At 35.5% G+C, this 15,937-nt stretch overlaps 1 protein-coding gene across 1 annotated transcript in view; it reads right to left on the bottom strand.

The window, feature by feature from the left end:
* The window catches only part of LOC120766687 (relaxin receptor 2), a 51,106-nt gene that overhangs the window by 14,642 nt on the left and 20,527 nt on the right, over positions 1-15,937 (bottom strand). The window contains exon 7 of the mRNA XM_040092333.1: positions 14,943-15,014. Coding sequence (XP_039948267.1) covers positions 14,943-15,014 — 72 coding nt within the window. The remainder of the gene's footprint in view (positions 1-14,942; positions 15,015-15,937) is intronic.

Genomic DNA, 15,937 nt, shown 5'->3' with positions numbered 1-15,937 from the left:
TTGTTTCAATATGAGTTTTTCCTATTAATCGCCTGTAAACTTATGAAAAGTGAGGTTATGTTATTTTGCATTTTAGGTGACGATACGTAGAAACTTTGGTATAGAGAGAGGTTAAATCTGGCGTAAGCTATACGTTTTTCTCTGCCATAGCAATAAATTAGTGGTGAGGGATTATGAATAAATATATATTTAGAACAGCACGATCTTTCAAACGGTCAAATAGAATTTCCATAATATCAAAAGGGTGAAGTTTCGATAGCGAACACTATTTCGCAATAAACATGAACCGAATTTTGACCTTCACTATATGTCAAAATGATAATACTACGTTTTACTCTCCTGTCCTGCACTGGAGACAATTTTTAGCATTTCTTTCGTGGAACCGCGTATTTTGTGACCATATCCATAGCCAAAAGCACCATTCAACGTTGCTTATTTCGCTCAAGCTGGAAGAAATAACTGCATGAACTATGCTTGCCATTTTTGGCATACAATCTCTTGTTCTGAAAGAATTAGGGGTGGAAGAGAAAGGGGATTATTTTCTATATTTGAGAAATCATATTAAAGAATACTCTTTCAAGGGTCTTTAGCTAAGCTGTCATCTTACCCCAAAAATATGTTATCATTTCCACTAATCCACAGTTATTTAACCGTTACATTATTCAACATAAATAAAAATATATGTCTAAAAAGAGAGATCCCGACTTATACGTACTTACTTTCTATACAAACTAACAAGTTTATATTACTCAATATCTTATCGTTCTGATCTTCCCTGGAGCATTTTCTTCTATCTGAAAATTTGAACGCATCAACAGCCTCTTCAGATGACGAAGAACGTTGACCTCTTAGTTAATCTTTTTCATACGCGAATAAAAAGAAGTTATGCGGTGCCAAGTCAAGACTTTACGTTCGATTACACATCAAATCGATGTTATAAGTGCTCAAAAATGCAGTTGCTTCAGTGGATGTATGAGAGCTCGTATTGTCGTGGTAAAGAGTGATGAAGATGGTTGGTTTTCCTGATTTCTTGAAAGACAACTGACACAAAGATGGTTATGTACCATTCAGGATTTATAATTCTGCCTTATTCTAGGGGTATAGTTGCGACATATTCAGTTTTAGCAACAAAAAAAGGCAATCATTTGCTTGGAAGTGCTTCGTGTGCGAACAGCTTTTGTTAGATTCGGCTCACTTTGAAACACCCATACAGTCGACTACTGTTTACTTTCGTGCTCATACACATAAATCCACGATGTTTTATCTGTCACGTTGTCGTAAACATGATTCGAAGCACCGTTATCGTTTTCTCGACCAATCGATACGAGCCTTTTTTGAACCACCGACAAATTGTGTGAGATCCACGTGAAAAAAAATTAAATCAAAAATCAAATGTTGTTGCAATATTGAATTATGATCCTACTAATGCCTATATTAGTCTAAATCCCACGATAGGTCACATGACGACACTGCAATATCCGTTGCGCACAGCATCACCAATTTCCGAAACAAAAACTAATTTTGATCGACCTGCACGAAGTTCGTCTTGGGTTGGTCTACGACCTCAATTAAATTCGCTATACCATCGATAAACTCTGGTCTTTGATGGTGTTTTATCGCCAAACATTTTATAGAGTTCATCGATTCACTGTTGTCTAGTTGATTCACATCGAAAGTTGTAAAAAATCGCGCAAAATTGTTCGTGATTCAATTGAATTTTTTGACAGAGATGAATATTTTAAGTAACTGTAAACGACACAAATAGCGCTCATATGTCAAAATATGCTGGATAGGTATAACATCAAAAATGTCAAACTTTACGACAAAATTGTGAGTTGCCTGGTTACAACAATATGGTTGGCAAATCCCGAAATATAAAAGGCAATCTACGTTTGAGCAACATTTCATTTGATATGCATACGAGTATTCAGAAGCTTTGGACTGTCAGTCGCCACAATCGGTTTTGGAAAATAATTTTTCCATAATTTTCCCAACCGATTAAAAAGTATTATGCTGGGGTATAAAAATATTCGCTGTGAATTCTCAAGTATTGTTGGCTTGAGCGGCTTAATCATTACTCAACTGCATGCTTTTTGCTGTTCTTTAATAATGCAATCATGAAAGCTTTGACTCTTCTCCTTGCAAGCGTCGCGCAAAGTAATTAACCCGCTTTAAGATTATGAGAAAGTTGTGTAAGCTGTGTGGCGGCGGCAAGCCTTAATTTGCGCAGATGACCTTAAGATTTTATAATAATAAATTCAAAACTTTTCATATAAAACTATTTATAGCTTTTTATCACTTTCACTCGTCAGTTCTCAGTTCTCAGTTGTTGTATTTAAATTAGCTGCTTTTGTGAATTAGAGAAAACAGATTTATTTTGTAACAATAATAATGAATATATAGCAGACTAAAGGATTGCAATTTGAATGTATTGGTGTTTTGTAGTTTGTCAATTTGCAGCTGTTCAGTTATTTATGGCGACGTCTAACCTCATTGTTTATTTCGTAATCTTTAGTAGTAATTGCTATTTGAGAATAGAAGAGAACTCTACTTTGTTTGCCATTCAATGACATTTTTACGAGCAAAACAAATCGAAAAAACGAGAACTTAAATTTGCCGAGTTTTACATCGCGAATCGGAACAGTGTTAACTGTGTCGGTAGTTTGCAGGTTGATTATGAAAAACAATCTAGAATATCTAGCTGGTTGTTCTATCGATATATGAATATGTACTTATATGGACTCCATCTGCAGAACTTTAACATATCACAAAAACATAACTGTCTTGCTGTAATTATTCAAACGTTTTATCTCTATCAGGAATTAGACATATCATCTAAGACAACCTTATTGCAGCCAAATCATACAAGATTCTTCCGGTCCACATATGTATGCCTACAATTGATGCTTTGAATCGATTTTCAGAAGGCAGAAACTGTTCAATTTAATAATATGAATGTAAGCTAAGATTGGATAATGTGAGAGCTTCGTGTATCATCTTCAACAATGACAACGCTCTTAAATAGGGTTTGTTCAAAAAGCATGGCTAATTTAATATTTCTTAAGAAAGTGTTTATTTATTCATTTTTCCAGCAGTTGAATCGATAATATATTTCCAAGATTATCCAAACGGAAGTGGTAACGTCTGCTAAATTCTTTGATTGTGTCCTTTACAGTAAACAACTTTAGATCCCTGTGGATTCTCACATTATGGTGCGCAGAACTTTATTTTGAAAAGTTTGAATTACTTTTAAATTTGAATTCGCTGCACTATCCCAGATTTGAATACCATACGTCCAGATCGGCCTAACTATTACCTTATAAATTAGCAACTTATTCTTCGGACTGAGGCAGGACCTTGGTCCAAGGAGCCAGTATAGCTGCGCCAACTTTAATCGTAGCAGAGTTATTTTTATTTTTACGTAATCTTTCCAGGTGTGCCTCTTATCAATTGTAATCCCCAAATATTTTGCGCATGTTCTTGTTGGTAACAACTGACCATGTAAGGCCACTTGAGGGCAATTTTTGAGCTTGAGGATATATACTACTTGTACGGACTTTTCAGTATTGATACCACTGTTTCATTTGGTGAGCCATGATTCTAGAGCATTCAGATGCATCTGCAGTTTTCTAGAATCAGTATTAGGGTTGCCACTTGTCATTGTAGAGTCAGAGTTCACCACTGGTAGGACTGTATAAAGAATGTAGAGCACAGTGCCGAGTACACTGCCTTGGAGCACGCCAGCACAAGACTCAGCATCTAACATAGAACGTCCGAATGTGCAAGTACATATAACTTTATCAGCAAATAATAAGGTTTTGGTAGTTTTTTCCTTTAATTTTAATAATAAGCCTAGATGCCAGACTTTGTCAAATTTGTTTATGCATGAATATCTAGTTTTTGGCCATTAAAGTAATCACCTGCAGATATATTGCACTTCTACTAGCGTTTTTTTCCAATCTTCAAAGCACTCAAAAAAGTCATGTTTTATGATCTTCTTAAGCTCCTTTTTCGATGCTGTTTTGTCTCGTCAGTCGTAGCGTAACGTTGTTCTCTTCATGAGCCTCTTCAACTGTGGGGAATGCGGTGGCTGCGGCACTCATAATGTGTTGCTCATATCATGAGTTTTTGCATAAAAGTCGCGGTCTAACCTTCACCGACACATCTTCCACACACCAAAGTAACTTAAAGCGAAAAAAAGAATTTTTACTACCTGGAGAACACAAAACTATAAAGCTTTATTGAAAGGATACGAACAAGGTTTTGGTCAATAAATAGAAATATATACAAGAAACTGTGAATTTGGTTGACTGTTACTTTTCGCTGGGTGTTTCACTGTTGGTAGCAGGTGTAAGATTGAAGTAAGAAAAATGGTAGAAGTGTGACAAATAATTAGAGCTGATAGGGTTAAGTAATATTATAACTAGAGTTACTACGTTCCTAAAACAGGAATAATTAATTTTCATCAAGTAACAAAATTAGTGTACTGTATAATATTAAAAAGATACTTTTGTATCTAATGTTCTACATTTTTTATACCTTTTTTATACCCTGAACTGATTTTTTTACGTTTGCCATGAAATTTGTAACATTCAGAAAGAAACCAGGGAGATCCTAGGAAATATACATATAGATATATATTAGGATGTTTTTTCTTAACTATTAATTTTTTCAGTCCCATCAAGAAATTTCCTTGGAAATACCCTAAAAAAAATTCCTGAAATTTTGAGCCCTTAATATTAACATTAAGGACTAGACCAAGGCATGTAGACATTTTCCATAGAAAATACAGGACAATCCTGATCTTTTATCTTTAAATTTCTATAGCTTAGAAGCATTTTATGGCATAGCTTTGATTTTAGACACATATTCCTCAGAATTGAACACTCTACAAAAGAGCAACTCACACCGGCGAGGTAGTACGGGGCTCTAAACCTAATTTTTCCACGAAATTTGCATTTTTTTGTATATATCTCGTAAATGACAAGAGCTATAGAAAAACTGTACATGACAAACTTGTAGGAAAATTTATTTTCTACAAAAAAGGTCCAAAGTCAAAATCGCTATTATTAATACTTCTCGAGATATTCGGCTTTTTAAGTAAGGCTGTATGGAATTTTCATAGCTTTTTTGTTACAAATCATCATCAAATTTTAGGGTATTTCCAAGGAAATTGCATGATAGGACTGAAAAAAATGAATAGTTAAAAAAAAACACCATAAAATATATACATGATCCGAGAACGAGTTGAGTCTTTTTAACCATGTATGTCCGACTTAGTCTGTTCATATACGAACTAGTCCCTCAGTTTTTGAGACATTGATCTGAATTTTCGCACACACCCTCTTGTCCCCAAGAAGTTACTCATTTGTCGAAACTGATGTGATTGTTCGATATCGGAACATTATAGCATATGGCTGCTAAAGAAATGTGTCGATTCGTTTTGCTATGGGAAATTTTGAATATCCAGAAATTACGAGATTCGTTTTCTTATATACACACTTATTATCTTTCTACATTTTCACCAATCCGAAGTTAGTTAAAGTTGTTTTGTACTATTCCCAAAAAACCTTCCGTATGCCGAAATTGTCATTTCTGAATTCCGAAATCAAAAAATGCTTACTGCTTGATGATGTCTTACATAAATATAACAGAAAAGTTTTAAATTATATACATATCTACATTGTCAATCGAATAATTGAAAAGTTGGCAATTTTTGTTCAAGAAATAAATTTAACTTTCAAGCAACACTTTTAAGAACCACTACACATGCAGACAATAAAAATTCATATGCGATAAATAAAAAACACATTCACTGTGTCAAAGGAAGCGGCTCCGGTTTATTAAATAAACATTTCACAACTTAACTTATTGCTGACGCTGCGTCACCAACACATACACATATATCACCAACACATACACATATACATACATACGTATAAGTGATCCGTGTGTGCGTCGAAAAGGTTAAAGAAACACATGTAGCAATACATCTTAGTTGTAGGTGTGTGTGTGTTTGTCTAAAAACGTGATGTTCTGCACTTTCTAATCTCACTATTCACGGCCAAACACAAACATACACACGCACAATACACGAAGATGCCGCAGCAGACAGTCAAAGAGTACGTCTGGCAATTGTAACTTTATGAATTTTTGTTTTGTTTTGCTCGTCTGCCAATCTGTTGCTATTTGTGTGCAATTTTGTTTATGCTTATGTTTATTTTTATATTTACCCGTTTCTTTTTTGCTTAGTACGCATACGTACACATCCAAATACATATATAGGTATCCATATATGATCATTAGGGTGACCGATATTTCCTAAGTGGACACTTTTGAATGATTTTTGCATTAAAACAACTCCCTTAAAAGTTATACGTACTTAAAATTATGCATGAAATGTACTGTAGTCATATAGTACACCATGTCGTATGAGCGACAAAGAATGCATAAATCACTTGTATGATTGCTCAGTATATTTGATAATTAGTTCAAATGCTAATAACTTTAAGAGCAGTGGTTTTATGAAAAAAATCATTCCGACCTTTGTTTAGTGCAAAATAACAGAAAATCACGATTTAAGTAAAGGAAATGTAAAATAAATTTTGAATGTTTTAGATTGAAAATAAAGTGCTTGTTTATGTTGAATAATTTTTTTAAGACAAAATATGAAACTTTAGGTGCATTTGCTAAAACAAAAGTTATATGAGAAATAAGGAACACCCTAATGGACATAGATGTATCTGCCACAACAATTTTTATTATTGAATTTTAAAGTGTGTGCGCGTATGCGTGTGAAAGTGTATGTAAGGTCTATATATATTTCCAAATATATTATTATTGAATTTGCTTAAAACCGGTATCCCTGATTTTGTGGCAAATAGTTGTTTTTTCAATTTTTTGCAAAGTTTTTTATTTCGTGGAAATTTTCTCCTTCGATATGCATTTCAATAAATAATTTATCTTGACAAAACCATCAAATATTTACACATTGGGATTTCAGTTGATTTATGGTCACTCAAGCAAGCTAAAAGTAAGTGGATTACTGGCCAATGGCTTTAAATTTCAGTTAAAGCAGCATTTCTAGGAATTCAATTAAAACGAAGTGCTGAGCAGTTTAATTGTTTTTTTGTTTTTTTATATATTAAACCATTTATAATATATTAATATACTTTTTTATATACTATATGCTTGGCTTTTATAAATTCCTCTTTTTATTATACTTTATTTGTTTGAAAAGCATACACATATGTACATCTCCGGTGCCACGGGTCGTATACGTAATAAAACTTAATATGCGTACTCTTGTGTGCCGCTGTTTCTTAACTGCTTTCTGAGTCTATTATCATGCATGAATCACAGTTTATTATAACATTATGCAAATGGCTTTGAAATTGTTCTTTAGTTGTTTATTGAATATGTGCGATAAATTAGCCTCCTGATTCGAAGACGATAATGTTTGGAGCAGTGCGAACGGTTTGTAAATTATTTGAAAGCAATTTTTAGCGGTTTTGTTGTACCATAAATGTGAGGACGAAGTTCTAAGTTACTTACGATTATCAGTTATATATTACATTGCATTAATATTCGCCACATTTTTGATTTACCTACACTACTTATTATTTAAGTACTCCCTTCACAAAAGTTGATCGAATTGGTTGAGAACCGAATAAAAGGACCCTCTACGTATGAAATATGTATATTATTTTTTCAATATTTCTATAGGTTGTATATATTCAAAACTAACACACAAAACTTTTAAGTCGTATTTCAAATAGTTTTTAAGTAAAATATTTCTAAAGTGTCGTCGCTTAGTTCAATCAACTCAATCAATTTGTCTTTAAACTCATTTTTCTCAAAACAACAGTTTCCAAATTTGCTTAAGGAATTACTTGAAGACAAATTAACCGATCGCTGTTAATTTTTTTTGCATACTTTGTGTATATTTCATATAATGACCCAACAGTTCATGGAGCTGATCAAAAATAGAAATTTGACAGACCAAAATTTACCAAAATTTTTGAAAATTGTATTATTTTTTAATTTGCCGCCATTTTGTAGATATTTTTTCGACCGCAGGTCTTTGTATGAACAATATCTTCCAGAAGAAAATTTATTTTTAGGTTTCATCTACCCAGAAAGCCGCAATCAATGCATGAATGGAGGACCTTTCTTACCGCCATTGGAGATCGCGTGTAACTCCAATAATATTTAATTTTTTTTCTTCACAAATTTCACTGTTATTCAAGTGTATAAATATAAATCCGTAATTTTTTTATTTTAAACAAACAAGGTGTGCTTCTTAAATCCTGCACACTTTAATGATACACTTTAATGATAGAAAATCTCTTAAGCTAAATGCAGCAGGCAGATAGTGAACGAAAATAGTTGTATGGACTTCAAAGCCTTAACTAAATAAAATGCTGGATTTCAGGTTTCACTATCGGACTCTGAGTATGACGAAATACTAAAAATACTGTTAAAGCTCTAATGGCGATGCACTGCTGAATTTGCTTCCACCACAAAATACTTAATGATCATATAGGGTCAATGCTTCAAGTGCACAGTGAACTCACAGATGTTGCTTATACGCCGTGGCAGATTCTAAGAGACATACATATGTATGGCATATTTCATGCACATTAAAGTGCTTGCCACATTTTCATTTCTTACGGCAGTTTACCGTTACAGATTACTTATATGTGGCATTTTTAGGTTAGTACGAGTGTGTTCATAAAATTTAGCTTATTGCATTTGGTTTTATGTGGGCAGTTAAGTGGGGCAATATATATTTTTTTAAAGCTCAGCGTATCACTTCACACAATTGTTTCTTGTATTTAGTGTAAAACTCTAGTCATATATTATTTTGCCGCCCACAAACTCTCTAAACACACATACATCAAACTCTATGGACTATTATTCTTATTTAATAGCACTGAAAGTAGCATAAAAACACTGTAAATCAACATTCAGCATTGCCTTGCGATTTCAAGGAGTAACAGCATTTATAAGCACGCACCCTGGCGCACTCCTACACACACACGTATACACATTGGCGGTTTATTTGCTTCATATGTTTTGCTTAACGTGCTCGCTATTGCTCCAGCATGTTGCTGTTTAAGACACAGTAAAAGTTCAGCGAGACAAAAGTTGATGCTCCACTACTAGCATTGATTTCCGTTACGTGCCCCAACCATATTTGTTCTCGACCAGCTGACCATCAGTGCATGAATGCCTGTAATGTGGCATGTAATAGTTTGCTGCATTGCGTTCTAGTTTTTTCTTCTTGATATGACTTGCACTTGTCCGGTCAATGTACGTGTGCAAATGTGCAAATAAGCACATAAACTTGTTTGTACGAGGTGTGTTGCATAAATGGAACACGTGTCTAATTTTTTCCATGTGTTGTACCAAATGTTTTACGTCACTGCGTATGAGTAATTTTCATACTGCATTTGAATGTTATGTTTATCTATCCACACCTTGCCGTCTTCTTCAACGTACTTCTAAGACTTCTGTTTTTTCTACGACAGACTTAAAAGAAACATGGAAGGATATGAAGCATTAAGGTTCGATTATTACTCCAAGTATGATCATATCAGATTTACATCGCGAGTTTGTATGGAGTACAAAGTTCATTAAACATTCGCTTTTCATCTTGAAACAATCCGAATATATAATTTAGTACCTTGTACAGGATATTTTAAATTTGCCACGAAGTGTGTAACGCGCAGAAGGAAACATGGGACTATATAAAATTACATATGTATGTATTAGGTCGAGTAAGAAATAAATCCATTACTTTTCCAAACCTTGACTTTAGTATGCTGTAACTCGCGTTGTATAAGTACGTTTTACACAATATGGCATTAGAAAGAGAAGATTTTACACTAAAATTTTTTTTAAAGATATTTTCTAAGCGCTTGACTTAGTATTGTTTGGACCTGCGCCAAAGATGGACCCCTGAAAAGAGAAAATATGCCATATTCTACAATTTTTCTTCCATAAAGGGGAAATCGGAAGCCAGGTGGCTGAAAATGTGACTAGCAGTCAATCATGCGCAATTTTAGTTTCGTAATGCTTGTGCTTGTAATGGAAATCGCCCAGTCTAACCTGGACCCAGTTCCGATTTGCGAATATCTGGTAAACTGCAAAAAACTCGATTCATACACGTATGGTTTCTGATGATGAAAGTCTACTTATGATCGTAACCGACGGATTCAATGTCTTTCTTTTGTGTTTGGTGGAATTGGCTGGGAACTATCTACGAGCTGCACCTCTACGACCAACCTCTTAACTCGAACCTGTACTGTCAACAATATGTTAGGATCATCTGTGTTAAGCAATCGCCAACTTTGGCCAATAGGAGAAGAATTGTGATCTACCAGGACAATGTCAGACCACACACATCGATAGTGACGTAGCAAATGCTACGGTAGGTTAGTTGGGAAGTTCTTATGATCCAACTTATTGTTTGACCTGGCATCAGATGATTACTATCTTTTCGTCTCTATGGTGAAAGAATTTGATGGTGAAAAAGTCGCCTTAAGAGAAGCTTAAGAGTATATACTGTTTCAGTTTTTCTGTCATTATGAAATTACTTTCAAAATACTGACAAGTTGTCGAAGAAATGATTGCATATATCACCTAAATCATATAATGTTGACCATGTTAAATATAACCTTCGATTTAGTGGAAAGTAAAGGGATTTCCTTTTACTAGAACTTAGCAGTGAGTTGGTCGATTTAACCATGTTCGTCCGCATAAATATCTGTAACAGTAGTCTATCATCCTTTCTACCCAAAAAAATGATTATTTGTCGCAAAAACAGGGTTGCATTCAAAAATAGTAAACAAAAATCGAAAACTTCACTGGCTTATCAAACTTTCCTCACGCTTGAAATCGAGTAAACGTGTAAATATTTAAGCTAGCTTGCAAGCATTTAAGTGTTCAAGCATTCACCGGAATGTAATATAATAGTTTCGTAAATATTTATACATTTTGTTAAGGAAATTTACACGAATAAGTGACTTAAAAAAGTAGACGAAAAATAAACACGAATCCTAACTTTATAATGGACATTAGAGTCACAGTGCACTTACAGTGGAACCCAATATTAAAATCTAACGAAAAATAATACAAAGGAAACAATAAAAAAACTGGCTATACTAATAATCTTACTAATATTCCCTAAGAATGAATAAAATTCAGTTCAGTTCAAAAAAATATGGTTAAATTTAATTTTATCAGGTTTTGCTTTGTATAGTGCACAAACTTATATAGCTATGGTGTGAGTAAGCGACGATTTCTAGTAATTTTCTATTATTTATTATATTTTTCTATTATCTATTATATAGCTGTGATTTCACCCAAAAGTTTAGCTTGAGCTAATCAATGTTTTAGAATCCTCTCTGGTTCACACTAAGTTCGCGAAAATAATTAAGATCTCAATGTCACCTTTGATCTCTTCAATCTGATTTATAAAATACTTAAAATTTTTATAATGCGTTCTCTCAACCAATAAGTCAAAAAAGCTATTAGTTTCAGCTCGGCTAAGACAATAAAATCATACTTACTATATACAACGAAGTTTTACTTATACGGCTAATGAATGCAACAAATCTCTTATCTCTCACTAATATACTCTACACCTACTACTGTGAATACTTCCATTTGCTTGCACTTAATGTTTTTGATGCTTTCTTCATGGCATCTTGCTCTGCTGCAATACTTAAGCAAACATTTACTTAGCACACAACAATTCAAAACAACAAAATGAGAGACAAGTGGAAGACAACTTTTTACTATCACTTTTTCCTGCCGAGGGTGCATTTAATTTATCGTCTATAAAAGTAAGTGTTGAAATCAGTATGAAAGAGTGACTTTAAGAATGTGCGAATCTAGAATGCAAGCACTCAACTGATACTAAAGTTTTAACTACTCAAGTAATAATTGAAACCATTTGCTGCTATTTTAGGCACTCTAAAGGGGTGTTAAGTAAAAAAGAATATTATTCAATTTCAGAAAAGTAAGTAAATAATTAATGAATATTTGATTAGCATTCAATTTTTCATAGCTTCAGTTCCACAAATGATAAACAATTACCACTGCATATTTTTCGTCCAAAGCATAAACGTTTATAATGTAGCTTTTTCCATCACACCAAGATTATTCAGGTCTTCTTTTGAGAACTAGATTATCGTTATACTGAGCTGGATTACAACTCATGCTAACTGCATACGGAGCTATTAAGTCAGCCGGAAAAAGTTTAATAAGTTCGAAAGATTATCCAATTGATTTTCTCTTCTTTAGACTGACCCTTTCGAAAAAACTTTCGATATTTCAATCGGTATTAACCTACCAAGACGAAATATCTCCTGCCATCAAACAAACAGTCGTCGCACTCGCTACTTGGCACTCACGTCACTGTTGACAGTCATAACTTTGAAGTTGTAGATAATTTCGTCTATCTTGGAACCAGCGTAAACACCACCAACAATGTCAGCCTAGAAATCCAACGCAGAATAACTCTTGCCAACAGGTGCTACTTCGGACTGAATAGGCAATTGAGAAGCAAAGTCCTCTCTCGACAAACAAAAACTAAACTCTATAAGTCACTCATAATTCCCGTTCTGCTATATGGTGCAGAGGCTTGGACGATGTCAACAACGGATGAGTCGACGTTGCGAGTTTTCGAGAGAAAAGTTCTGCGAAAGGTTTATGGTCCTTCGATGGAACGATGAGCTGTACGAGATATACGACGACATTGACATAGTTCAGCGAATTAAAAGACAGCTAGCTAGGTTATGTTGTCCGGATGGACGAAAACACTCCAGCTCTGAAAGTATTCGACGCAGTACCCGCGGGGGGAAGCAGAGGAAGAGGAAGACCTTCACTCCGTTGGAAGGACCAGGTGGAGAAGGACCTGGCCTCGCTTGGAATATCCAATTGGCGCCACGTAGTGAAAAGAAGAAACGACTGGCGGGTGGTTGTTAACTCGGCTATAATCGCGTATGCGGTATAAAGGATCGTAAATTCGGTGTTGAATTTGTGGTGGGAGAGAGACTCCGTCGCCGAGTACTGATATTCACCTCGGTGGATGAATGTCTAGCCATAATCTGAACAAAGCGACGTTCTTCAACATCACGCAGATTTGCGCCCATGCTCCGACGGAAAAGAACGACGATGAGATCAAAGATGTCTCTGCCCCCGCCACGATGTCAAAAATGTGCTTGGCGACTATGACGCCAGGGTGGGCAAAGAAAGTATCTTTGGCACAACGGCTGGTAAATTCAGCCCCCATGACAAACATCCTCAAATGGATTAAGGCTGATCGACTTTACCGGGATCCGAAATATGGTTAGCTATGGTCTACGAACTAGATTCCAGCATAGGAAAATTCATCAACCTAGCTGTCTCCGGATCGAAAAGTCACCAACCAGATCGATCATGTTGTGATAGACGGAAGGCACGTCTCCAGTGTTTTAAATCAGCGTACGTTCCGAGGTCGTAACATCGACTCGGGCCACTATCTGGTTGCAGCCTAGATCCGCACACGCCTCTGCAGCAAAAAACGCATGTCAACAAACACAAGGATGATTCGACGTCGAAAAGCTGCAATCACAAAACACAGCAAGACGACTTTCTACTCGACGTGCACTCCTGTTCTCTAAGAGCACTCGTGAGCAACTCGCTATAAGGGAACTGCAGAACGGCACAGCTGCAAACGAAACCATTGATTTCGGAAAAGGCAAAAAAAAAGCTGGTACATTGAGGAATGCCGTGTCGCAGTGGAACGAAAGCAGACTGCCTACCTCGTAACGTTGCAATCGACCACAACACGTACGTAATGGGATATATATCCAGAGTTGAAGAGGAAAGCGAGACGCATTTGCAAACAAAACAAGAGAGAAGCCGAAATGCGTGAGTACGAAGAGCTTGACAAACTGGCCGACAGGGGTAATGCTCGAAAATTCTATGAAAATATGCGGTGACTAACATCGGAGAGAGATGATCTAGTGACTGACGTCCAGAGCATACTGATATTGCGGAAGGAGCACTTCTCCAGTCTGCTGAATGGCAGTGAAAGCATAACACTAGGAGATGGTGAACCCGATTCCCCAATCAATGACGATGGAGTAAACGTTCCATTGCCCGACCAAGAAGAAGTTTGAAGGCAATTACCCATCTGAAGAATAACAAAGCGGCGGGGACCGATGGGCTGCAGCAGAGATATTCAAATACGATGGCAAAGGGCTGATTAGAAGCATGCATCAGCTTCTTGGTAGTTCTATCGAGCGTATTGTGTGAAAGATTAAAGCCCACCGTCAACAAATGGATTGGACCTTATCCGACCAGGTATTCAGCATGTGTCAAATCTAGGAAAAAACCCGTGAAAAGAGAATCGGCACGCACCAACTCTTCGTCGATTTCAAAGCAGCTTTTGACACCACGAAAAGGAGCTGCCTTTATTCCGCGGACCTCTCCGAGCCGTTCGATACCAAATCACTATAGCATTGAGCTGCCATACAAAACGACAGATAAAAAATAAAACAAATATTATTGTATACCCTGTTTTGCTATAAGAAATGCACTTGTGAAGGGTACTCGTATTACAGCTTCGGGGCAATCGAAGTTGACATTTAAGTAATTAAATTGCTTTATGCTCACAAATTTAAAAGTTATATATTATAAATATAAACAGTAAAAATATGTGAATTTAACAAATAATTAATTGCAGATAACCATAGATTGCAATGAAAGCCTCATACAATCCGAATTAAATCATTTGAAAGACACAAATTTAATATCACTCATACGCACTATAGCACCAAACAATAATACATTTGGGAATATAATAGAAAAAGCAAACGATTTAATTACTCTAACCATAAATAACATAGTACTTATGAAATTGTGAACTAAAGACGCTACATACTTACACATCTCTGATGTCATTCAAACCCCAAAAAGCTCTCGGATGAATGTGGGTAATACGATTGTCATTGAGATTTCTTCAAAGTGACCCATAAAAAGCCGTAACGCGACATGAAATGATACAAAAGCAATAAAGTTCATATCAAAACAAATTAATCACATTTACTAACAATATTAAATACATAAATAAATATGGTATAAGCAAATGTGAAAATCATTTGCGGCACACACCGCACAATGAAGGGTGACGATTTCGCTGAGCAAAAAAAGAGGCACTAAAGCAAATGCGTGTGTTTGTTTAGACAGCGTCCGCAATATATTTTGTGCTGACGTGTTTGTTGCTTTTATTGTATACTACTGTTGTTGTAATAAAAAATCGAATGACAGCAACAAATCAAGAAAACTGAGGTGTCTGCAACGCATGTAAATTATCGCAACAGCACGGACACTTTGTTGTTGTTGTTAGTGTATTTTGTTTTTTTTCTATTTCATTGTTTTATTTTATGCTTGATAATATATTCCGTCCGTTCTGTGACGTGATTGCATGCCAAACTGTCTAGGCTGGCTGCACCGATTTACCATAATGTACTCGATATTGACACTAAATGTCGTGCAAGCGCCCCTCACTCGGTGTGGTGACAGTGAAAAATGATTGGTATTAAATAAAAACAATGTAGACAATTTATTAACTGAATATTTATACACAGACGAAATTTTGCTTGTCTCTGGCGAGAGAGTGCTTGCCGGAGGGTGGGTGAGTGTGTGTATGTGAAGAGGTAGATGACTGAGCGGCAGGCAAAGCATGCCACAATATAATGGCTGAGCATTTAAGTTATGCCACTCTTTAGCTTTTGCTCGAGGTAGCAAAATCACATTGTTTACTTTCAAAGAATTCCATGCAAAAGTGCTGGCAAATTAAAACACCAATGCGGGAAATTTCAATGATTCAAAATTAAAACTCTTTACTGGCAGCTTATGTGTTGTTTATATTTAAGCATTT

This window comes from Bactrocera tryoni, chromosome 1 (genome assembly GCF_016617805.1).
Source record: "Bactrocera tryoni isolate S06 chromosome 1, CSIRO_BtryS06_freeze2, whole genome shotgun sequence".
Classification (NCBI taxonomy): Eukaryota; Metazoa; Arthropoda; class Insecta; order Diptera; family Tephritidae; genus Bactrocera; species Bactrocera tryoni.
This window is presented reverse-complemented; position numbering and strand designations above follow the sequence as displayed.